This window comes from Gymnoscopelus braueri, assembly GCF_963280865.1.
Source record: "Gymnoscopelus braueri genome assembly, chromosome: 7".
In the NCBI taxonomy this organism is placed as follows: domain Eukaryota; kingdom Metazoa; phylum Chordata; class Actinopteri; order Myctophiformes; family Myctophidae; genus Gymnoscopelus; species Gymnoscopelus braueri.
In genome coordinates, this window is record NC_137608.1 from 24,773,855 (window position 1) to 24,799,440 (window position 25,586).

The 25,586-nt window shown below is 41.7% G+C and overlaps 2 protein-coding genes across 2 annotated transcripts in view; both read left to right on the plus strand.

Moving 5' to 3' along the window:
- The window catches only part of oxct1a (3-oxoacid CoA transferase 1a), a 72,371-nt gene extending 56,054 nt beyond the window's left edge, over window positions 1-16,317 (plus strand). Inside the window, exons 14-17 of the mRNA XM_080434452.1 lie at window positions 2,178-2,267; window positions 3,859-3,939; window positions 14,054-14,155; window positions 14,676-16,317. Of these exons, the coding sequence (XP_080290578.1) occupies window positions 2,178-2,267; window positions 3,859-3,939; window positions 14,054-14,155; window positions 14,676-14,711 (309 nt within the window). The 3' untranslated portion in view covers window positions 14,712-16,317. The remainder of the gene's footprint in view (window positions 1-2,177; window positions 2,268-3,858; window positions 3,940-14,053; window positions 14,156-14,675) is intronic.
- Window positions 16,318-19,419: 3,102 nt separating this feature from the next.
- Window positions 19,420-25,586, plus strand: part of plcxd3 (phosphatidylinositol-specific phospholipase C, X domain containing 3) — a gene marked incomplete at its 5' end in the record, with an annotated part of 16,951 nt that continues 10,784 nt past the window's right edge. Inside the window, one exon of the mRNA XM_080432898.1 lies at window positions 19,420-19,525. Within this exon, the coding sequence (XP_080289024.1) occupies window positions 19,420-19,525 (106 nt within the window). The remainder of the gene's footprint in view (window positions 19,526-25,586) is intronic.

Consider the following 25,586-nt stretch of genomic DNA (forward strand, 5'->3'; position numbering starts at 1 on the left):
CTTTTAGCCTGCCATCTCAGAGTCACCGTCCAAGGACACTTGTGGAGATATGGGTTATAGAATAAGAATAAGATATAACTTAGTTTAGCACCCGTCTGAAAAGCGCTGCAGAGGTCAGACATTCATCATTCCCATTTATCTTTTTTTTTAAAGAATTAATTATTATTTTCAACCTACGTGTATGTTTCTCTGAAAACAGGTGTTTCTCAGTGGTTTCCGCTTAATATGTGAACATTTGCATACAGTATGTGCAGCTGAGGGCACATTCAGAAATTAAATTCACCCATGGACCTGTCCAACCCCCCCCACCCCCCCACACACACACACCCCCACCCCTCTTACACCCCACTGCAGTTGACTTGTACTCCCTTTCCCCTTAGCTGATATCTTCCTCGCCCAGCCTGCCTCCCTTGAGGCATACAGTATCCTTATGATGTGGCGTGCTGAGCATATCCTCTGGTATTTGAGCGGAGAGCAAGGCGAGCTCCTCCTACGTATGATTGATGAGCGAATGGGATTTTAATTCAGTTACACAGCCACTGCCCCGCGGCGATATCTACATGTCAACCTTCCTTATTCAGAAACAGAAGAATGAGATAGTCGAAGACAATCTTTCTCCCACATGGCAATTATATTTTTTATGGTGATTTTTTTTCTCCCCAGGTCTCCCATTTTAATAAAATTAATTTAAAAAAAAATCTGGTTTAAATGGAATCCTGCATCTTGCATTGTTTCAGTTAACAAATGTACCTTTCGGAAGCTAAAAGTCAGGTGGGATTGGCATAATTATTTGAGGTACTGCATCGCATAGTCTAGGCTATTTATTTCTGTCTCGCGTTTCATAGACACCTGTTTGTGATGTTTTTACTGTAATGAGTTTTCACACCCAGATTTGTATTCAAAGACTATTTCTTTCTGTCCTTCTCAGCTCCCTCTCAGGTTATTTTCAAAGGATGAAAGTTTCCTTTGGCCAATGCAAAGTATTCTTCCTTTTGAAGACAAAGGCCTGCACAGCTGCTTTTTAAGTTATTGTATTCTATAGAGAAAAAGTAGTGTTTTCCTGCACTTTCAAGTTGTGTCAGAAAAGAGAAGAGGAATGCTTTTTTCCTCAACTCTAAATGAATATGTTGTTCTGAATTACGTTACATGTTTTACTTTCATTCGCTCATTAGGGATCCAAAGTCTCAGCCGCTGTCAGATTACAAAGTGTCAAGTGAGCATCAATTGGCCTCATGGTGCCGTTATAACAAGCAACTTTACATTTTGGCCTATCATTTCTGATCCGTAGGTTGTAGAATAAAAATTGTTTCCACTGGATTCCTTTGGTTGTTCTGATGCTCATTTCTGTCTATTAGATTTTGCCATTTTGAATTTTGTCCAAATCAGTCTATTTGCTACTCCTTATACAAATGTTCAGCAATTGTTATCAAATTCATCATATAGCATATCGCAACCAAGGCAGAAAAGAATGGTACATGTTTAAACCTGTGTCTTTAAGTTACATTTTACATAAACCTAACCCTGAAAATATTGCTTAAAGGAGCACTTCATCCATTTTCAACCATCGTCATATAATTGGTCCTCACTAATGCTCATTATACGATGGCACCTTTATGTCTACTCACTTTGCGTCTCATTGGTGGGCTATGGACAGTTCAGTGACATCCTGGAAGTGAGCATGCTGAAATAGAAGACGGTGTTGTTTTACTAATATTTTTTTCTTACGTTTGAAGTTTGTTTTGTTTTAAATGACCAAACCTGCCTACATATGATGTCACTGGTAGGCAGCTTTATGAGCTGTCCACAGCCCTCTTCTTAGCTTCAGTGCAAATAGACAGAAATTATACAATTTAATAATGAGCATTAGTGAGGACCAATTATATGTACATGTAGAAAGGTTGAAAATGGGTGAAGTGCTCCTTTAAGCTAAAGTATTTTAACCAAACGTGGTGCGTTCTGATGCCACTTTGGGGTGCCACAAATTGAAAAAGTTCATAATTAGATTTGCGGATTTGAGTGAAAATGTTTCCACCTGTTCTATTTGTACTGCTTTTTAATTTTGCTGTGAAAAACATTCCAAAATCCAAAAGTTGAATGCATAAATGAATGAATGATAATTGAGTTGCATCAGTCGCCTGATAAATCATTCAGTCAACCAAAGCTTCTCTTCTCCTTAGGGGAAGATGGTGAAGGGAATGGGAGGAGCCATGGACCTAGTGGCCAGTGCTGGAACCAAGGTGGTGGTGACCATGGAACATTCAGCCAAGGTACTATTGTACATGTATTCAAAAGTAATTTGTATCTTTGAGTATTTTTAAAAGCATGTACTTCTGAATTCTGGAGTATTTTTTAAAAATTATGTACTTAAGTACTTCAGCTCAAGTACAAATTTGACTGAGCAACTTTCACTTGTAGTTGAGTAATGTTATTATGTTTGACCAGGAATATCTATACTCAAGTACTGGGGTTGAGTACTTTGTCCACCACTGGGTGCATGCATGTGTGTTTGGGTGTGACATCATGTGTGCATCTATTGCACTCATTTCCCCCCTCCTTAAGTGGTGTACATACTAGACGGAGATGGGGATTAACGTACGTCGGGGGTGAGGATCTGGTACGTTCTTTACGTCAGTGCATTCATAGTTTTACACGTTTCTTATGCGTGATTAGGGCCAAGAGGCTATTCATCCTCCAGAGGGAAGCAGTGAACGTACGTCAGGTACGTCAGGTTGAGCTCAGAGCTCAACCTGACGGATGACATAATCGACGGACAAACCCCCCATCCCCCCTCCCCTTTTTGGTCTCCCCCTCCGTTCCTTATGCTTACTTAAGGGTCTTACGTCGAGTATTGAATAGGCCATTAGCAGTGGCACTATCAATTAGTGACTCATTCTTTCTTGTTTTTCTTCTTTATTTATTTTCCTCCCCTCCATTTGCTTTCTAATTTTATTTTCCAAGAATCCCGAGGCCTATTTAATGGACCGTTTAGCCTGTGATACACAAGTGCCTCCAACCAGTGCACCTTGTCTCTGTCTTCTATGATAATGAGTGAGAGAGCATAATGACTGATCGAGGATGATTTCTGCTAATGGATTGCTTAATGCCTCTTTGTCAGTCAGTGCGTGCCAGCTCAGCCCCGTGAGGTTTTCTGTAGACAGACAGCCTCCTCCAGTCTCCGGTTATTTAGATTACGGTTAAGTTAAATGCACATCTAAAAATAGACAAGGTTTTTAATCCATTAGGCCAGTGCTGCATTGTACAGTATATAAATCGCCTCAAAGGTGTAGGATTTGGCTTAATTGGTTTACTTTTCGAACACTCCGGCATGATGCAATTGACTATATTCACACAGTGGCCATTTTGCTCTCACGTCATATTTGCGGGTTGGGATAAATTAATTGGTTAACTTAATAGCAAAATGGCGAATGAATATGGTGAATGACAACACAGTGCTGTGTCCAGAGAAGCCTACTGATTTACAGTATGCCAATGAGACTGTCTGCTGCCCAGCTGTAGTCCAGATGGTGCAACAGGTAAGTAAAGTATACATCAAGCGCTTTGAAGCCTGTCATCATTAGTGATTGAGTGGGTGTGGGGTGCGCGCACATGCACACAGGCGTTTGGGTGCACACAATGGGGGAGGGGGGTGTGAGTTGGGGAAATTGAGACACACATGGGATCACACACCCCTAGGGAGAGAATAATGAAAGTACTCTGTTGCCAGCTGCATCCCTGAAACAAACACGTGGCATTTGACTCACAGACCGAACATAAACTGGATAAATGACCCCTAATCCAACTCTCTCTCTCTCTCGCTCTCTCTCTCTCTCTCTCTCTCACTCTCTCTCTCACTCTCAGGGTGGAAAACACAAGATCCTGGAAAAATGCAACCTGCCATTGACAGGGAAACAATGTGTGGATCGCATCATCACAGAAAAGGTATATCTGATTGTTATACATGCACCCAGTATGCAAGTTAGCTTCCACTGACCCAAATCTAAATGAAAGTTAATGTGGAATGACCAATTACATTCTCTCTATGGACTTAAGGATTAGTTATGCACTGCAGATGTGCTGCTATGAATGTGTTGCATTGCATTGTATTGCATTGCATTGCATTGCTATGGCATTGCATTGCCATAGATGTGGAAAGGTATTCTAATCATCCCAAACTCTGGGAACCAAAGGCGGGTGGAATAGATGCCAGCCGACTACCCGTTTGTAGAACGTTTGTTCTTTGGTGAGAAAGTCAGCTTCATTCACCTGACCTTCATGCTAACCCCTTAAGAGAGACAACAACAGATGGTAACTAAGTTACAGTTTACAACATTTTATATGAGCTGCCTCGAACCGCTATGTTGTACATTTTCATATAAGTAATTATATCTAACTAAATGAGGGCAGTCTGCCATAGAAAATATTGCTATTTCCTGACTTATGCTGCCTTATTCGTTTGACTGACTGAAATGCAAATGTAATAAGCTCACATGGTCATTCACTGGGTTTGCTTTCTGCTTATCAACAACCAATCAGTTCCCTGAATGTGTCAGTAATACGCACGCACGCATGCACAGTTGCACACAGAAGCCAAAGAAAGACACCTTCATGCTCACTCACACACACACACACACACACACACACACACACACACACACACACACACACACACACACACACACACACACACACACACACACACACACACGGACTGATAGTGTGGGGAGTGATGAGCACAGTGATACAAGAAAGTGACACTGGAAGATGGAAGTTACATTTATTCAGCCTAATCCAATCAGCCGATTACTGCAGCCTGAGTAGCCTGGTTATCGATCTTTTTAATTGTTTCTTGTGCACTGTAAAACCCTTTTATTTATTATTTATCTCTGAGAATATAAAAATGTACCCTTAAGGGTACATTTGGGTCTTTTTCCCCCCACTCACAGTAAATTTACACTGAGGATTTTACTTTGTGGTTAGATTTGGGACTGTCTCTCCATGATGCTGTGTTTTAATGATCTCACCATCCACTCCACATGGCTCAGCCTGTTCCTGTCACTGGTGGTGGTGATGCTTCATCAGTAAATCTGTTACACCCCACCGACCCCATTCGTCCTCACCACAGGATGGTTGCTGCACACCACAACAATGCATCATTGTGATGGTACATGAATCACTCATTTAAAGTGATGGGCCTGAAGCTGCTGTGCTACTGCCACTCTTGGGCGTGCACTGGGGAAAAAAGCTTAATCACCTTTTTGGATATAAATCTTATTCTAGGGTGTCATTTTTGTCATTTGTGTTTTATCCATTTTTTTCTTTTTCTTTTTTCTTACGGTCCCAGGGAAGGGGAAAATACTATGTACCGGTACTATACTATTTCCCGTGCAAAAGTTGCTATCTTCCGGCACCAACCTAAAACACCAGCGCTACACATTACATTATGCATAGGTGTGGTTTGGGCATTACATTAATAAAACCAATCAGTGTGCCAGATGCCATTGCCTAAGAGAAGACTGTGCAAGCCATCATCCCCAGTGCAATCTTATGCTCTCTCCCTCTCTGCCCATGGAAGAGCGACGTTGCCTTGGAATACATTTATATTTGATACACAGAATTATCACTCACACATTGCTGATTATAGAGAACTTCAAACACTTTGCACGTCTTATCTCCAGGTCTTAGTCAGTAATTAAGTAATAACTCCACCATCTTATGCGCAAACCCTATTTTGCCATCCGAGCTGAACGCAGACTTAAGACTCGCCATCATATTTAGCGCCTGGGGGAGTGTTTGTGTTCATTAAGGGCGCTTTGCGGTATCTGCTATTTAGCCCATTTACTAAGACTCACCGTGTAGCGCTAAGACGTCCCAGGATCACGGCTTAAGCGCAAAATGATTACAACTACAACTTCTCAAGCGATTGTTATAATTCAAAGTTCTCTATATTCTGTTAAGTGTCAAAATGGGGAATTCAGCACACCTTGGATTTAAAGGGAATGGCAGCTGATATTCTGATTGGTTTGATTAATTTAACACCCAAACCACACCCATGGCTAATTCAGGGCCGTTTAGCGCCTCGGTGGTAGGCGCATTTTACCGTCCTCAAAATGGCGAAACACCGTTGGCCATGCCTCCACGTCTTATCTGAAGACTTAAGACCTGGCCAACACACTCTCACTCCCAAAACGCATATTGTGACTTCTTGGGACAAATGTGACCAAACGTCAAACGTCGACTGGAAGGGGGTACCCTTATAGTCAAATGGTGCCGTGTCGGGCACTTCCGCACTCCAGCAATGCAGAATTTTTTATTTTGCGCACACATGTTCTACATGTGTGTTTATCTGCTTGCTCAGAGCTGAAATATTTTCAACTCTGGCGTTTGGAGTTTTTATGCAATCGCCTTGGTGTTTCTGCCTTGAAAAAACATCTTGGTGGACACGGCCCATAAGTCCTTTACACGTAAGGACCCTGGCTGGAAAGAAACTACAGTACACTAGAAAGATGCGCTCCTCGGATTGCACATCCCCGCCAGGCCGGGTTGCCTACCCAGGGCCCGTAAAGAGGACACCTAAACATTAACAACATTGCAAGCCTCTGTAGTTTTCAGAAGGTACTGAGAAGCATAGCGGCGGAGATTGGGGCGGGGCTGCAGAGACGTTCCAGCGTCTGGTAGAGCTGGCTGGCACCATGGTTATGGTCCTGGGCTCATTACCCTCTGTGGGAGCTTACTTTGGAAACATGACCTGTCAGACAGAGTCTGCTCTATTTCCTTATGTTTCTCGTTTGCTTCACTTCTGCTTCCCGTCTGTTCTTTTGTGCTTGGTCTGCCGTCATTCGTTTCAAGCACACAGCACAATTTCTAAGTGAAAGCATTTGTGTCTACATGTATAAAGGGGTGAAACTATTTAGACCACCCTTTTGACACCACCTCTTCCTCCTCGACCTCCTCTCCACCCTCTTCATTTCATCTCTTCCTGCTCTCTCTCTCTCTCTTTATATCTGTCCATTAAAGCCCCCCTCTATGTCATTTCATCCCTTACTTTCTACCATCAGCTTATAATGGCTTAGAAGTTAGAATAGTATTCCTCTAATTATTCGTCGACTCGTTTTTCTCTCATTTCTCCTTCTCTCCTCACACCACTCACCCCCTTCTTCCTCTCTTCATCCTTGCCCTCTCCGCTTCCACTTCCACGCCTACATTCCTCCCAATCCTGCTCTGCTAAGCTGATTTAATAATCACAAACACCTCCTGCTATTTTTTCCCCCTTTTTTTTTGTTGGATGATAAACTAAAGAGAATGCAATTAATTTGAGAACATTTCATTTCATTTTAGTGTTGATGAGCTAAAAGGAGGAGGTGGGGATTACATTACCCATAATCATGTGTGTCTCGTTATGTGTAAAACGTTTTAGCTGGAACGCAGTTGATGCCGTCATGTGTCCTCATTATAAACACTTATATTTAACTGTGACCTTGATATTTATGTAAGCCATGCTATCAAGTCCAGACAATTTCATTTATATAACGACAAATCCCAACAAAAGTTATCTCATGAAACTTTCGATATATAGGGGAGAACGGGGTAAGATGACCCAGTGGGTAAGTTGACCCACCCCCTGTATCTATACACCCTGTGTTGTCATGTGACCTTAAATGTAGTAAACATCCATCATTTACACCTGGCTGTGAAGTTGGGGAAGTGGAAAACATTTTCTTAGACAAAAAACGATTAATTAAAAGTATTAATGACTGTTATATCAAAGCAAATGTATCCAGGTCTAAAAATATATATCATACATGTTGGTGATTTACCAATGTATAAAACCATGTGAATAATTTAGCACAAAGAAAAGTGTTATTCGAGCCAAAATGGTGGCTGTGGGGCAAAATTAAATTTTAAAGAAATTCTCTGGGTTAAATTGAGCCAGTTATCCTGATATTATTAGTCACTATTATTTTTTCTTAATTCTTCTTTGTCGCTCAAATTATGCAGATTGACCTTTTAATTTGGATGAATACACTCATTTAAGAGATGTTTTCAATATTATTCTACCAATTGCAGATATTAAAAAGGTTCTGAATATCAAACTTTATTTGGTTGGTTTTATATCCTATATTAAAATTGGCTAATGGGCAGCAGCGGCATGGAAAAAACCCTCTTTAACAGGAAGAATCCTCAAAGAGGACCCGAGAGGAGGAGAGAGGAGCTCAGTGAATCTGGGAATGTCCCATGGAGGTCTAATCCTATCGCAGGATAACTATCCTCCCTTAAATTGTCAGAAGTCTTAGTAATGAGGTGGAGGAGAGGGGTTGAGGTCCCTCACAGCGGCGGTGGGCACTGATCTGCAATACAGCAATGAAGTCTTTAAGAAAGCGCTGCCGATAGACTGGCACAGATCCTGCAATTTACATCTCACTTCACTTAATTTCTCAAGTGCCATCCTTCTGGAATTCTATCCAATCACTCCAAAACAGAGTATTATTCAAAATCAATTCATAAGCCATCTGCCGTTCCCTTAATAACACAGCAGCTTTTGAACATGGATTTGGGGGGTTACACTTACCTATGATAGACCACTGAGACCACTGATACTCATAATGAGTACCAGTCAATTCAAGTGACATAGTGTATTACACAGAATGAGTCATCTCACAATTATCCAACTGTGTGACTAGGCCAAAAGTCCATCAGGCAGACTATATTGTCAATGTTGATGTTATGTGAAAATAATATTCTAGTCATGCTCTGTTGTTAGACATTTTTATTTTTTTGACCATCCAAATATTTCCTGGGTCCATATAACCTCTCTAGTCCAGGCATCAAAGTTTTACTACCCTTCAATTGGCACACATTTTGTACCTAAATCCCTGATGTGAGGGGATCATAATATGATAGTGTGACCAAAAAATACTGTATGTATTCTGTGCCTTTCTCCACAAAATACGGAAATGTCCGCACGATGATGTTTTGTGTCACGTGAAATGTGTAAATGAACCTTTAGTTATTCATTCAATGAAATGAACTATCACACAGTTAATTCATGTATATACATACCCTCAGGAAAATCGTATCATCTAATGTTCTGCAGCACTACTCTGACCAACTAGAGGTCAAATTGTGTCAGCTCCCATTAGTCAACAACTACAGTAAAGGTAAGCCAGAGATAAATTGCTGTCTAAACAAAGCACATTATTCTGGATTAGCTACCATAATAACCTGCAAACAAAATGAGTGTTGACTAGAAAAGTATGGAAGCTAATCATAGCCAATGGAATATGAGAAATGTGACGGATACGTCTTGATCACATGACTACAGAGATAATTCATACTGATTTGCGTGAGGTTTGGACAAAATCTAGTAACAATTAAGTAGCAAGTAGTAACAAATGCGTTTCGCAAAAATCTGTCTCACGCTATAACTGGCCGATTTGAAAAACAATTGGGTGGAGATTCTTCCTTAGCCTACTGGGAGTGTGTGTGCGTGCAAAGTTTCCTGCTGATTGGTCCAGCGGTGCTTGTAGCATGTCGTGCAGAACGGGCTCCTGCAGCAAATTTTTAAAGCCAATCGTAGTCAGTCAAAAATATTTGACAGTTACACCTTGGTCACATGAGTACAGAGATATTTTGTACTGATTTGGACAAAATTGGTAGGGTGGAAATGGGCATTACTTATTTGGAGAGTTCAGTAATGATCCAAAACGTGCATTGGCCTATTATAGCGTACACCATGAGGTGGTGCTATATGTAGGGTATATGTAGGGTTGATTTTCTTCCATGGCCTAGTAAGAATGTGCGTGCAAAGTTTCACAGCAATTGGACGTTGCGTTCATTCCGTTTAAAACGGGCCACTCCTGAACAGGATGGAATATGGAAAATCAAACGGATCCGTTTTGATCACTTGACTCACAAAATGTGTATAGTCATATCCAGAAATCTCTTGTTATAGCGCCTCTTGGTGGTGCTATAAGTAGCAGACTCTGCCTGTGGTATAACCCTATAGTGGTTATCCATAATGAGTTGATTCTTCTCTCTTCTCTCTTAATAGTTCATCATAATTAAAATTTCTGCCCTAATTTGTTTACAAAATAAGAGAAGAAACTAGCCCTACAACCGTGCCAAATGACACAATCATTTCTGTCTCCATACTGCCACATGTGTGCATACACACACAGGAACATTGTATTCACACAAACAAAGGAAATCCTTCATGTACTCAGTGTCCATGGGGAAAAGGAATGCAAATATTGTCCTAAATTGTGCCAATTGTATTTGAGACCCCAGATGGAAGAGAGACCAGTTGCCGAAGGGCAGGCTGCATCTCTACAGTTCTGACTATTTCCTCTCTCTTATTTCCCTAGGCGGGGCGTTTTATTTCCTACTTTACCATTTCCCTTGCCTCTTAATCACAGCGACGCTGTTTCCCTGCTTCCATATCTCCTTGCAGCAATGTTGTTGTAATGGTGGGTTTATTTGAAGTAGATTTTATTCATGTTTGCCCTGCGTTTGTGTGTGTGTGTGTACGCGCGCACATGTGTGTTTTATGATTAAATCGTGCCACCTCTGTGGACCATTGTGCTTGAGGTACTCCCATGACATTGCTCCACTCCCCATGGTAACTCAATCATCGTGCCTTTGATGAAGCATTACTGAGGGAGACAGCATTTTCATTCAAATGATAGGCTCTCTCTGCCATCCGTTCAAGGCAGAGGGAGCGCAATACCTGAATTATTCAGATTACAGCAGTGGTGCCACAACAAATAGCTACCTGTGGCATCTGCAGGGATGAGTAGTGTCAATGATGGCAATTATTTCCCCCCATATACTGCAAATGGCATCTCTGATTTCTCTCCATCTCTTGACCACTACGCAGCATAATCTTGTTAATTTAGCTCTAAGAGTTCAGATTTGACAGTGTACGTATGTGTGAGATTTGTTCCTTAAGGATTTGCCTCCACTAGACAGCAGTGTGATGAATGATAATGATGATGATGACACTGCTGGTCAAGATGACGATTAGACGGAGACTCTGTCGGATTCCTTATGATCACTAATTAGGTCACGCTTCTCTACCTCTCTTTCAGCCTCTAATCCAGCTCTGACTCATTCTTAGTTACCGTCTCGCTCTTTCTCCTCAACTCTCTGTCTCTCAATTTCTTTCAGCATCTGCTAATCACCCTGATCGTTCCTCAACCACAACTGGAATTAAGAGACAAACTGTTTATAGGGAATCTTGAATGTTCTCTAATCAGTTTTGATGTCTCACTGTTAGATTTGCAGCTACATTTCAATGTCTGCATTATCCATTGCTCCCATGTTGTCTTTGACGTCCCATCTGTCTTGCTCTGCACTAGTGTGATTTCTGCCGACTGCCCTGTCACTGCGGGGGGTTCTAATGAGCTGAGGCTCCTCCTTGGATGTCGCTATATGGCCCGCGAGAGGCAACTGTGCGGCCCGCGACGACTCCCGTCAAAGAACAAACAAAAAAAGAATGTTTTTTTTTTTGTTTTGTTTTTTTATAATATCTGTATTACTGTTCAAGCAGACTAACAAACACATCTGTAAGTCAATTGTTGATTCTGGACTTATTTAGATTTTCAGTATGTACAACTGGCTGCTGTTAATATGTATTACTTTTCAAGCAGACTTATTTTGTTTCCAGAGTGCATTTTTTCCTTGTGTGACCCTCAACACAGGATTTAAGAATCCCAGGCCTAAAGTAGTGTCAAATTAGCTCGATTAGAGAAAAAAAACGAATAAAAAACTAAAACTTGTTACCCGAGACATAATTTGGCCCTTGGGGAAAAGTAATTGGGGAACCCTGGCTTAGCCTGTCACTCCATGCCGAACCAGGTAACAGCATCTAGCTCAGCTCAGCAGGCCTGCGTCCGCCTACGTCAAATAACCTGAGCACTGACATCAGTCCAATGCTATTCTTAAGGCGAAATATGGTTGTTGAGTTACTTATTCATCACTATGATTTATCAACCTTGGACTGACTTCAAACTTGGAATTCAAACTAGATTTCAAACTACATAAAGGTTCATTCATTTCACGAAGGGAAAGGCTGTTGTTTATGTTAGCTTGGAATCCATGATGATGATGTAACTGACAGATAAAATAGGTTAAATGTATTGTAAGTGATATTTTAAGTAAGTGTTAAATAGTTCTACAGTATATTCCCATAGCAATCATTCATATATAGACTCTAGGAATGATTACTATGGTAATTTACTGGAATACATATAATATATGTTCAGGTCGGGATACCAATTTCACCCAATCAGGAGAGAAATCCCTTACATGAAACGGGATGAAATAAATAAATGAGAAGACAACATTTGAACTGGAAAACCATAAAATGTAAGCTGAATTGAATCGTGCCCGTACCCCACATCGATCCCCACCCCCACCCAACCACCCACCCACTGACACACACACACACCCACCCACTGACACACACACCCACCCACCCACTGACACACACACACACACACACCCCCGCACCAGCCTTCTGGCGAGTCATTGTAAACACAGCTGAGGTGCAGGAGCTGAATCTCTGATGCAATATGGTTTACGCTTAAACCAAAACTTTGTGTGCAGATGTATTCAGGCTGTCTGAATGACTGCCAGAGGGTCACAGAAGGCATAGATGCACATTGTGCCTTGTGAAGAACATGTTCACCCAAAGGCATCAGAGAAATAAGAAATAAAGGTTGTATTCAGATTTAAAACACACACACACACACACACACACACAACCACATATCCACATTTTCCTCTAAAATTAAGACTGCCAGCAGGGAGGCTGGCTGAAGAAATACCTCAATACGTGACTCTTGAATCCACATCACAAAATATTGCAACATACAGTACACCATATGATACAAAATAATGTATTAACTGTATGTTTTTCAGGGCAGCTTTCTTTTCTTCTTCATTTAGATAGGATTGCGAGAGACAGGAAATGGGGGAAGAATATCATCGCTGTCGGGTGGAAACCTTGTATTTCAGGCACAGACTACCTACTGTACATTACAAGCAACCGATATAAAGAAGTGCAAGGTCACTCCGTAGTGCTCAGAAAATGTTCCTGCAATCATAGAGGATCAGATAATGGGAATGTGGGACTATAAGCGTTGGACAAGAGCTACGATAAGGAGGATTTTGGGGATAAGTTAATGTGAGTTGAGAAAAACAACTCTAATTAAGGTTCATGGCAGTGTGATGTATTTCTTGGTTGTTCTTGCCGATTACCAGACCGTAGACTTCAGACTACAACTAATTAGCGTGTTAGGTGTATTTTATATATTTTGTACAACCTAGGGCACTTATGTTAAAGACTTGCGCCCATAAGATATTGAACAGAGAAATCATGTATGCCACTATAAAATAATTACATTTCCTTGTGGCACTTGGTAAAGCTTGATAAGTAGCTGTTTTTGACAAGTGGCAGCCATGATCTATAAACCAGCTCCTTCAGTAATTACTGATAATGAAAGATATGGTGGTTGAGGAGTAAAGACAATGGAGGGACAGGATTGCTTTTTCAATGTTGAGGCTCAGCCAATTGTACAAATGCACAGCTCAAAGGGCAGAGAAACCAAGAGCATCACCTCAAAATGGCTGCAGACCTCTTAAGAGCAAAAACCATGTTGGTGTAGCCTGTGTTCCCTGCAGATACTCTGAGACCATTAAAGTCAGTTTCTCTACACTAGTCATCCTCTGGTGGTCAGAATGCACTGTGTTGTGTTTTTACCTTTGATGGGTTTTCATTTCCATCGTGTGGAGTATGTCCTGTCCTCCTGCCCGAAAGGCAGCTTTTGGCATGATTCTCCAGAGTGCACAGTGCTTTTCTTTTGCACAGCTGAGGAGGTATGAGTTGTTGCAACAGTAGAACTGTGTCTGTGAACTGCCCATTTAACCTGAGTTTCAAAGCTTTCTATTGAAGAGATACAATGCTCTGTCTCCTCTTCAGTTTTTTTCAGTTATCTCCCTCTTTCACTCTCTTCCCAACAAAACTTACCATCAATATTTTCTCTCCCTCCACCAGGCGGTGTTTGACGTTGACAAGACAAATGGCCTGACTCTTATCGAGGTGTGGGAGGGACTGACAGCAGAGGACATCAAGGCGTGCACTGGTGCACACTTTGAGGTGAGTAACTGTTACAAACAACAACGGAGCTCACAAACAGCCTTAGGTACAAACTGTAGCCTGAATAGTAGTCTTCAAGAGAAAAGACGGTGGCCGCACACACTGGTAGCCAAAGTGCCAATACTTTATTTTTGGACGCAGAGTAAAAAGAAACCAGGTAACTGCCTTCTTCAGGGTATGAGGTACAGGTACAAACTGTAGCCTGGCCAAGGACCTTCCCATTATAGTATTTCACTCTAGGTGATGATGTAAAAGGAAAAAAGATGTCTGGACTTAGACTGTAGCAAGGCATTTATAGTCCTAAAATGTCTGAAAGCTTAAAATGAATGAGGGCATTGCGTTGCAGTAGCACATTTAACATGTCTTTTAAAAACAGCTTGTGTCAGTAGTTAAGCATCTAAAATGGAGACTGTGAAGTAGCAGTCTAGGATGGATTACATGGTATCGAGTGTGGGGGATTTTAATCTCTTCAGCATATCTAGCCACTTTTGTCACTGTTGTTGTGTTTGATGTCCAACAGGTGTCCCCCAACCTGAGGCCCATGCAGCAGATCTAGAACATCTGGAGGGGATCAGAGGAGTCCTGACTTGAAGGCTTTAAAGAATAGTCCTCTTTTATTCTTGTTTCAGGTGATATTCAGAAGATTCTTTGGCCTAGGTGTAGTCAACGGACAGACATGGTTTAAGTGCTGATGATGCATAATTAGTGAGAGTCATAGGGGCCGGAGTGAGGTGTCCTAATTTAGCTCACAATACAAGCTCTATTACTGATCTAAATTACAGTTCTGTGATGTGTTGAAAGTATTACGGAACATTTTCTGTTGGTCCTCATGATTCCTTCATCTTTCTAGCCTATATACGGCTGTAATTATTAGGAAAGAACCAAATATGCACAGATCACAGGAATCATTCTCCTGATTGAATGAAAATGAATTATTCTTTTAAGCTAAGCACATGCATATTTACAAAGGAACCAGTACTATGAACAGCAATCATGCCTGTCATTGGCAAATCCTCAACTGCAATGTCAATTGACACAAGTTACTGTAATGGAAGTTACTGTAATGGGATATATAAGGGATGAAAAGGGTTGAAATGTGAATAAACACCTAATATACTGTAGATAAATGTGTCTAGAATCGGCACAGAATGAAACCAATGGCAACATGTATTTGCTAATGAAATTGTGTGCTTTGCTCTGTATATGGATGAAATTTCTAATGTAGGATGTGTGTAATGAAGTGGTTTATCTGTTGGATTGAAACAGTACAGCAATTGAGCTTTTTTCTCAGATGCGAAGTATCCTGGCCTCTTACTCGCTTACAAACTGTGATTCGCGAATGAATCGTTCAAAAAGTATGACTCTCTTAAGTGAGTTGATTCGACTTGCACAAATCAAACTTCATAATGATATGTATCTACAGTAAATTAATTGTTCATTGAATTCTCTGACTTGCAATATTTACTGTTCAACACTCTCCAACCATCTGGCTTTGACTCCAACTTGGTCTGTCACTGGCGGCAACCTCCCAGTATTATTTCCTAGCTGTGCTGCTCATGAAAAGCTAAGCTACTTGGCACACCTTTGCCCATAACTCTCCAAATGTACTGTTCTTTGTGAACTATTAACCACTTATCACCAGCCTTCTACTACTAATACTACTTGTATAGATCTGTACATCTGCTGTTTTAGAAGAATGTTACAACTTTTGAAAGTCTTGAAATCTTTGACTATAATGACATGTCCAAAGTAGAGATGCAAGATTGAGAGTGGTTAATCAGTCAGAAATTCGAAATTCGAAATGTCTTGTCAAACACTGGCATTTAGTTTGACGGCAGCAAAGTGACTCAGCCGATAACCCAGCGCAGTGTTCCTTGCAGGTGCTAACGAAATCTGTGAGCTAATGTTTTGTTGTGGTTAAGGTCAGGGTAAGAATGTGGGAGGGACATCTCGGCACAACACCAGCCGAGAGAAAGAGACGGAGAGAGACAGAGAATCCTTGTTTGTCTCAGAAATACCAGACTGGAGTGAAATACTGTACAGCACTGTACATAACAAACATTTTAACAACAAAACATGAGGCCTTAATATTTTTCTGCTCTGACCGTTCCTGTGCTGTTGTTATTGTATATGAAATAAAATACAAGTTTGGGTACACCATGTTGCATTCTGAAATCCAATCTAAAAAGGTGAGAATATACTCTTTAAAAAAAATAATAAGCAAAACATTTCACACCACGGGGGCCTTGTCTGGTGTAAACCTCAACCAGCTATACATGAGGTAGTATACTGTACCAATCAACAGGTACAGTATATGTGGCCACAGCCACCCAATCTCTACATGCCTCATTATTAGATGACTGTCCAACTCCAAATCTTACAGTGTATACAGCAGAAACATACATTACAAAAACAACACACATTCACACTAAACATGTAACATGTAAGCAAATTGTTTGCCGTTTTGTTTGGTAATTGAAATTATGGACCTGTGTATTCAGATAATTCAGTCCACCAGGAAACAGAACATTCTCATTGATTCCTTTTGACATCACAGATTTAGAGCTTTATACCCTATGTGGGTGATGGGCTTGACATTTATGATGTGATTTCTCCACTTGGGTAGAGAGGCAATGCTATTACCTGAGGGCTGTTGTGTAACCAAAGAATTCAGCCAATGGGATCAGGGGGATCAACTGGATTTGATCAACAAGCAGAAAATGAAGAAAGTGACAGTGGCGACTGCCATGGGCTGTTGTTGCTTATCTACCACATTATGAATTGACATAGGCAGGTATCCTATAAACCTATCTGTCCTTAACCTATTTCTCATATATTACACACAATGTTATTAGTTTATTTAGTTATTAGTTATCATGGTTATTAGTTAAGGGATGGGCATGTAACATGTGAAATGGTGTAAATAAACCGTTACTTTATCACTAGAGAGAGCATGCGGCTGCAAATTTGATTAGAACAGTCCCTATTTGACGAATTCTTAAGATAGAAGAAGGCTATACAACAAGACTGTATCTAGCTCAATCATGCAGATTCAGCACCACAAGGCTGGACAGCTCCTATGTGGAGCAACTGGCTGCGGGCAGACTGAGCTAAGTGTCAAACAACGCTGTAAAATCTCACTGCTGCTTGTAAGCTATGTTTTCCATCATCTTTAAAATTATACCCTCAACATTTCGGATCACGTAAAGGGATTTCTAGGCGACAAAGATGGACATTTTATAGGACAACCATCGGCATACAGTTTAAGTCATTATGATATATTCGGCTTTGGTGATTATAAAGCAGCCCAACTCACTAACCCCACCGCCCTGGTTTAAAAGCACCAGCCTCAATTTGACCAAAGCCTTGTGGCGTTTCCAACAGGACAATCCTCCAGTTAATTGTAATGAGATCAAATTCTACACGGCTGCTGGGAAAGGCATGCACCTCGCTGGAGCACGCACACAGACACGCTGCTCTACCAGTCAGTTGTTTTAGGCTATTATCAAGCCAACGAAAGGGAAAACTATCACACACACAATATAGAGCTCTACATTTTATTGATTTGGGAGGAGAATTACTCTTTTTGGCTATTAATTGCTTTCACTGTTTGTCTGATGAGTGTAGGCTATCCTTGGCCCATATGCCTAGTTCTAACTTTCTTTTTTTATAGGGTTTTTATCTTCTAAACTTCTAAACATCACTCCTGTTTTAAACAGTGCTTTTAACTGTGCGGTGACAAATACAAACAAACTTGAAATTGTCTACTTGCCATATAAAATTTGAAAGGACTAGGCCTACTTCAACAAGTTCACATCATTTTCACCAGGCTATTATTTTCTTGTCTTTATCGAATGAATGCATGTGATTGGCACTACGGACTACAGTTTGTCAATACTTTACAGTGATTTATGCTGTCATATATACGCCTACTGAACATAGGCCAGAAAACAGACTGAACACTAATTGGCCACATTGTGGATGCATTTCCAAGCAGGTAGTAGATACAGCAAATGCATCCACCTATAATTTAGATTCTGGTGATCCCAGTATGAAATCCTTTTTACAGCACACATTTTGTGTTACTTTTAGTTGACAGAGAGAATTGTATGCATGTAGGCTAATCCTGACCTGAGATAAGAGGGGGGTGCATTTCCCAACTAACGCTAACGCTAAAGCTCAACTAGGTTGATTGTCTGGCAACGCGAGAATATTATAATTCTTGTGAGCCCAGCATAAAATCATTTTTACATTACTCATATGAATAACATTTTATTGGATGACAGTGAATTTCATGTGGACCTGGGCCTGGTGGGGACAAAGGAGGCCTTGCTCCTCTCCGCCTAGAGATCTTGTACAGAGGACTTGTGCCCTTAATATAATAATTCTTCTGACCCCAGCATAAAATCATTTTTACATTACACAAATGGGTAACATTTTATTGGATGACAGTGAATTTCATGCATGTGGACCTTGGACTGCATGGGGACAAAGGAGGCCTTGCTCCTCTCCACCTATAGATCTTGTACAGAGGACTCGCGCCCTTTCTGCCCCAAAGGTAATAGACATTTCACTATCAGGACGGAACACCTGAAATGTTGCCATATATCATACCAGACGCTTTCCATTCATTTGTGTATTTTTACAATATATGTTTATTGTAAGACTATTTTTTTTACACATAGCCTAGCCTACAGTTACACATTATAATAATTAATTAATTAATTAATGAGAACTTATTAACTTGTTTTATGATTTATAAATAATATGTAGGCTTATATCCTTTCCTTTAATACTCAATCCTTGAATAGCCCACTATATAGTTCCTTTTCCTTTAATAGCCTATACTTTATAGGTTAAAATATAATAATCATGATAATGATGATAAAGACAAAATGTTCAATGAATTTGGCCTAGTCATACAGTATGTACAATGTGGCCAATTAGAGTTCTGTCTGTTTTCTGGACTTTCTGAACATTCCCCCTTCTTTCATTTGGCTTTTAAAATGAATGACTATGAGAGAGAGAGAGAGAGAGAGAGAGCAGTGTGTGATATAATAACGCATGTGCGCGCTCCCGCGAGGTGCATGCCTTTGTTTCACGGCGGGCATGATGTACTAGGCACACAACACGTGCGTGCGTGTGCGCGGCGTGGCTGAGTGTGCGTTTGGCGTGTGGATTGGTGAGCGAGCAGCACCGCACAGAGAGAGAGAGACCCAGTGAAGGTGTAGACAGTTAGACTAGACGTTCTGCACGGCGGCAGCATGGCTTCGTCTCACGGGAGATCAAGTGACCTACGGTTTGCAGATTGGATGGGAAGTTTACCGCAGAGCATGCACACCACCCCGCTCACTAACCTGGCTGTCCCCGGTAGGCTAATATGTGTTGATTTTACTATTATAATAATGTTGTTTTTTTTGCACGCAGTTGCTTCAAAGCATTTGGGAATGATGAACGACACATGTCTATCGTTGTGGATTTGCAAGACAATGTGGTTTGCCACTTCTTTGCCACATTAGAAGCAACAATTGCCCAGATTTTTTGTTTCTGTACCACGAAAAAAATGCTAGAAAACTCGGGAAAATAATTCATGAGGTTAGAGGATGAGACCTGTTGCGTAAAGTGAATAGTGCTGCTGCTGCTGCCACGCGTATCTCCAACAGAGTGGCTGTTACCCACGTCCGTTATGAGACATGTTACTTTGTCTTAATATACAGTATTTAATTATATCCTAATAATAGAAGTCTCAATAATATGCGATGTTAAGCGCAAGCTAGAAATGCAATTAATCGCTCAGTGAACTAAAGTTGCATTGATAAAACATATGGTCTGCACGCATTTCCAGCGTCTTCTTTATCCAAAGAGCGTTTTTATGTGCCTTACATATGCATTCAAACACCGACAGTGGAGGCAACCATGCAAAGGAAGGAGGAACCACCCCTCATCGGGAGCAATTAGGGGTTCAGTGTCTTGCTCAAGGACACTCTGCCAAGGAACAGGAGGCGGGATTCTGGATTATACATTTTGGAAATCCATGCAGTCAGATGTTTGAAGATATTCAACCGCGACTTTATCAGACTTCATTCCAGCTCTGATTCCACTCTGCTGATAGAATGGCTAATTAGCAGCTTGTTAATTCTATATGAGCACTTAGTGATTATCTGGAGGGCACACGCACCCCCCCCCCCCTAACCCTCCCCAACACACACACACACACACACACACACACACACACACACACACACACACACACACACACACACACACACACACACACACGCACACGCACACACACCGCAGTTTAATCCTTCACTCTATTTTATTTTGTACTCTGACCCCCCCCCCCTCCTCTCTCCCTCTGGCTCTAACAGATGACACATACCCTGTATTTATACATGCTCCATCAGAGAGAAAGAGGGGATGGGTGGGGTGGGGTGGGGTGGGGGTTGAGGGAGGGAGGCCACATTTCAGATGAATGTCCTTGGTTCACAAAGAGGTGTGGCATGGCAGTGGCATAGCTGCTTTCAGCTCTCTCTATTGATGCCACCAGCACATGCCCGCATCATGTATGCAGACTATGCACATATGGGTGGTTATGCACACGCACATATTCAGTTGAGGCTTTTTGTCTCCTTTTTTTTTACTGTTCAAATAGCCCATTAAAACCAGGAAAGCATGTTATTTTAGCTTTTTTGCGTTGGCCATTCAAAAATAGCAGATATACAAGCTCTTGTATACCTGCATTTTTTAAAAACATTTTGGAAAAATCTTGAAAGTGTGAGAACTACTGATTTAGAAGGCGTCTGTAGAATAGGCCTCAGGCCTTAAAGGTGGGGTATTAAAGTGTTTTTGTTAAAAAGGTAATCATTGCTACAGAGCGTTTGTTCGGTCACAGGGGTCTCTCCAGCTCTTAACAGAATATAGTACATTTTCAGGTAGGTGACAACATTTAAGCCAATCAGGAGAGAACACTGAAAATACATTTTCTGACCCATTTAGACCTGCTGCCACCTATACGTTGTTATACCTTTGAATCCAGGAGCCACCTGTCTCATTAGTTGTTGCTATACATATAGCAACATCATTTTGTATTCATTTTTTTAGTAAGAATTTGAACGTTTTCAGAAAACTTAGGTTAGGTTTTAGAAGGCGTTTTTAGAATCGGCCTCAGGTCTCAATGGGTTAATAAAAAGCTGGAGAGACATGGGAGACTCCTTTTACTGAACAAACACTCTATAGCAACGAGTACTATCAGAATGTAGAGCCATTTAACACTCATTTTAACCAAAGTAAATCACTTACCCTACCTTTAATTGGATAGACTATGCCTTAGCAGTGCATGGAAGACAGGGACATTTAAGTGGCATGAGGCGTGTTTTCTGGTGCCAGCAGGTCCTTGCTGAATCACGTTACATGTGCTGTGCGACAGACAACCCAACCCTTTGTACAAGCAGGCAGCCTGGAAACATGGCCTGTTCCATCTAATTAGGTGTCATTACTCCTCATTGGCCCTGCAGCCCCGCTGCCGTCCATTCTGCACCAGTTGGATGGATGCAGTCACCTCTGACTTTTTTTTCAACCTTTCACTTTCCTGTGTGTGTGTGTGTGTGTGTGTGTGTGTGTGTGTGTGTGTGTGTGTGTGTGTGTGTGTGTGTGCGTGCGTGCGTGCGTGCGTGCGTGCGTGCGTGCGTGCGTGCGTGCGTGCGTGCGTGCGTGCGTGCGTGCACGCACGCGCGTGTGTCTGTGTGTGTATGTGTGCGTGCGGAGAGCACATTTGGCTCATGGTTCCCCTAACCAGATTCAATAATCATAATAATAATGTGTTTTGATGGTATTAGTTATCTTATTATTTAGTGTTTGATGTTGTGTTAGCTCATATCACCTAATCTCATATTGTAGAGCAGTGTTCCAGATCAAGAAGAAGTGAAAGAGAGAGCCTTGTCTTAATATCATCCAACAATTTCAGTATTAAGTTCAATGCTATGTTATTTTTGAGCAAAATGGGTTTACTTTGCCAGCCAACACAGCTTGGATGGCTTACACCCAAGACACTGCATGGTGGCGATTTGGAGTGCTCTAACGGCGTGGGGGTGGGGGGGTGATGTTGTTATGGCATGGCTTTATGTGGTTTGCCAAAAAGAAATGTTTTTGTGAAAGATTGGGAATGAAGAACTAAGCATGCCTGCTTTGAACAGCTATGTGCATCCATCCATCCATCCATCCATCCATCCATCTATTTTTTTATCTATCTATCTATCTGTGAATACGTTCATGTGCGTTGTTTACATTTCTGTTCATTCATGCACTGAAACACATGTTATTTCGAGTATGTAAGTCATCAGAAGCAACAGGAAAATATTTGGGCCCTTGTAATGTATTTTATATAATGTCGACTCAAATACAGAAATTAAAATGACCTTTCCTGTCACAACCAGATGCAGAAAAAAATCATCCATGCCTTCATCACCAGCTGCCTAGATTACTGTAATGCTCTACTCACAGGTCTACCAAAACAAGCCATAGACAGACTGCAACTCATACAAAACTCTGCTGCTACATTAATACTAACCAAGACTAAGAAAAGAGAACACATCACACCAGTCCTGTACACCCTCCATTGGCTCCCGGTCTCCCATAGAATATATTTCAAGGTCCTACTAATAATCTACAAAGCACTCAACGGCCAAGGCCCTGCATACATTACAGACTTTTTATTGCCATACACTCAATCCAGAGCACTGAGATCCTCCACAGCAGGTCTACCTCCACAGCAGCGCACGAATCAGCGCCCACAAAAGAAAATAGGAGAGGCAGCTTTTACTTTCTATGCACCAAAACTGTGGAACATACTTCCTGGGGAAGTTAGAGAGGCTAACTCCACAGACATTTTTAAACATAAGCTAAAGACACACCTCTTTAGGTTAGCCTTCTCTTAGCACCTTATAGTTCAGGTGGAATCCAGTCTGCATGCCTTTGTGGTATTTGTCACTGTATATTGGCATACAGTGAAATGTTGTATCTGCATTTAACCCATCCCAAGTATCAGGAGCAGTGGGCACTATGGGGGCGGTGCTAAGGTTAAATGTCTTGCTCTGACACTTCGACACGTAGACCAGGACGTGTACCGTGGAGACCTTCTGTTTCGGCCTCTCTACCCACTCAGCTACGGCCGCCTAGATGTGATGTCACACTGCTTAGACCTGTTGAGCCCACAAGTTTGATTAGCGTCTCCGAACTTAACACTACCTGTGAGAAAGAGAGACCAGAGAGTGAGAAAGGTCATATCAGTAGAAAGAGAGAGAAGAGGGGTTGGCACTGGCTAGTGGGCAGTGGCTCAAAGACAGAGGTCAGGAAAGGCAATAAGAGGCAGAGAGGAACGTGCCATCGTGTCACGTTTTTGAGTTGAACTTGTGTTCTTTTTGTTGAAGGACAGATATACAACAAAGTACAAATTAGGCTTAAGTAGTCACAGGCACCATTTGTCTTTTCTAGGCTGACGAGTGATGGACATAATGGGGATTGTGCTCTGGCCATTGTTGGATCTGCTACTGGTGAGTGCCACAGACTGCCCGGCTGTGGTTGAGACTGTGGCGACAGAATGAAATGGTCAGCACAGGTGGGCTGCCACAGATAAACCTGCTTCTCTGTGGCTCTGTCAGCATTTAACAGGCTTTGCTGCTGTGTCTGTTTGTGGAATGTGGTGAATAGCTTCCTAGATTTCACTGTCACTGGGAAATGGGATTTCTGGCATTTGTGGATTCAAATGAGTTTCTAATCTGTGGAGTGTTTGTGTATTAGAATGCAATGTGCCAGGGTTGTATTTAAGTATTAGCACTTGATTCTTAATGTGGGATTGTATCTTAATTTGAAATGAATATACAGTAGTAATCAGACTTTCTTCATTCAAAATAGGCAATCCATCCAGGAACTGAACCCTAGTAGTTGAAAGAAGAGACATAGCTCACAGAGACTACCTGATTGCCATGCATACATGTGAGATTTGCATGAGAGTGGATATATCTTTTAGTCAGACAGTATCCATCGGGGGTTAAGAGGCTTTTTCAGTAGCTAATGCTGCACAGAAAGAGCCCAGAAAGTATGGAGTGAGATCAGTCTCAAAATGAATGAATCCACACAGGGTGATTCACTAACTCACACACATAAAGACACACTCAGCAAAGAGAGCCCAAAGGTTCTCACTAAGACACCAGCAACATATGGCTCCTCCAGAGACAAGAAATGAATAGCATACCGTAGGCCAACGGTTTGAAGCTGATGAGGGAGAGCACTTGTTGTAACATACAATAAGTGATCCTTTGGGGCCGATGGAAGAAAATCCACCGCATAAGAAGCATCCCCTGTTTCCCTGTTTCCCTCGGGGTAAATGCTCAGGCCTGGTCAGGACCGTTAGCCGTAAATCCAACAAACCCATGTGGCTAGATCACCCGCCTGCCACTTAAGCCCCCTGAACAGGCGGGATGAAATCTCAGATGGCAGGGTAAACGCCATGAGCTCAGGGGATCTTTGAAGGGCAAAATCCCACTGTTAAATGGCACAGGAAGTGAAAACAAAGATAGGGGAGGGAAGATCCTATAATTTTGGTGTATGGGAGAGAGAGGGTGCGGGTGAAGATGATTCAAAGAGGAGCAAATGGATGGTAAATAGAGAGTTGGTGAAATGAGTAGCTATTTTCTATAATGTTATTATCCATCCAGGTCTCCAGTTAGCTGTCAACTATGGCATACCCAAGGGCAGTTATGGCCCTTAAGTGCTTGACTAGGTACACATCCCACCAAGATTCTGTGCGCTTGCCACTAGAGAAGGCCTTGGAAATGGCTTAGTCATCTATTCATAGCATAGCATTGATTTTTTTGGATGGACAGTCACAGTTAGTTGACAGTTGCCGTGCAGAAGTGGACAAATTAGTCTGTAGGCACAAATGTTTCCCTGTGGAATAATGGATTGAGAATGCAAATGCAATGGGGTGAATGGAAGTGGGGTTTGAAGAAATGGTAGCACACAGCAGGGTGTAGGGAGATAGAAGGATAAAACATACAAATAGAATGTTAAAAGTGAGTGAATGAGTGGAACAATTGTGAAACAGCACAAAGATTTATTCAACAGAGGGTTGAGAGACTCAGGAGAAGCAATAGTAATTGTAGTAATACTAGACGTTCGGGTCGCGTCCACTTCGTATCGCAGATCCACCTTACAGTGTGAGAGAGAGTATTGTGTGAAAGTAGGGCAAAGTCGCTTATGATTTTGAGACATGGCAACGCTGTGGTGAAAAGTAAGGCAAATGCGCGTATAATCAGAGGACATGGCAACGCTGAGTGTCCTGTGCTCCCCTCTGTCCACGGACCCCCTTGGAGTCTTGGGACACCCGCGAAACATCGTGGAGCCCTTCGGACCCCCGCGAAACATAGCGGAG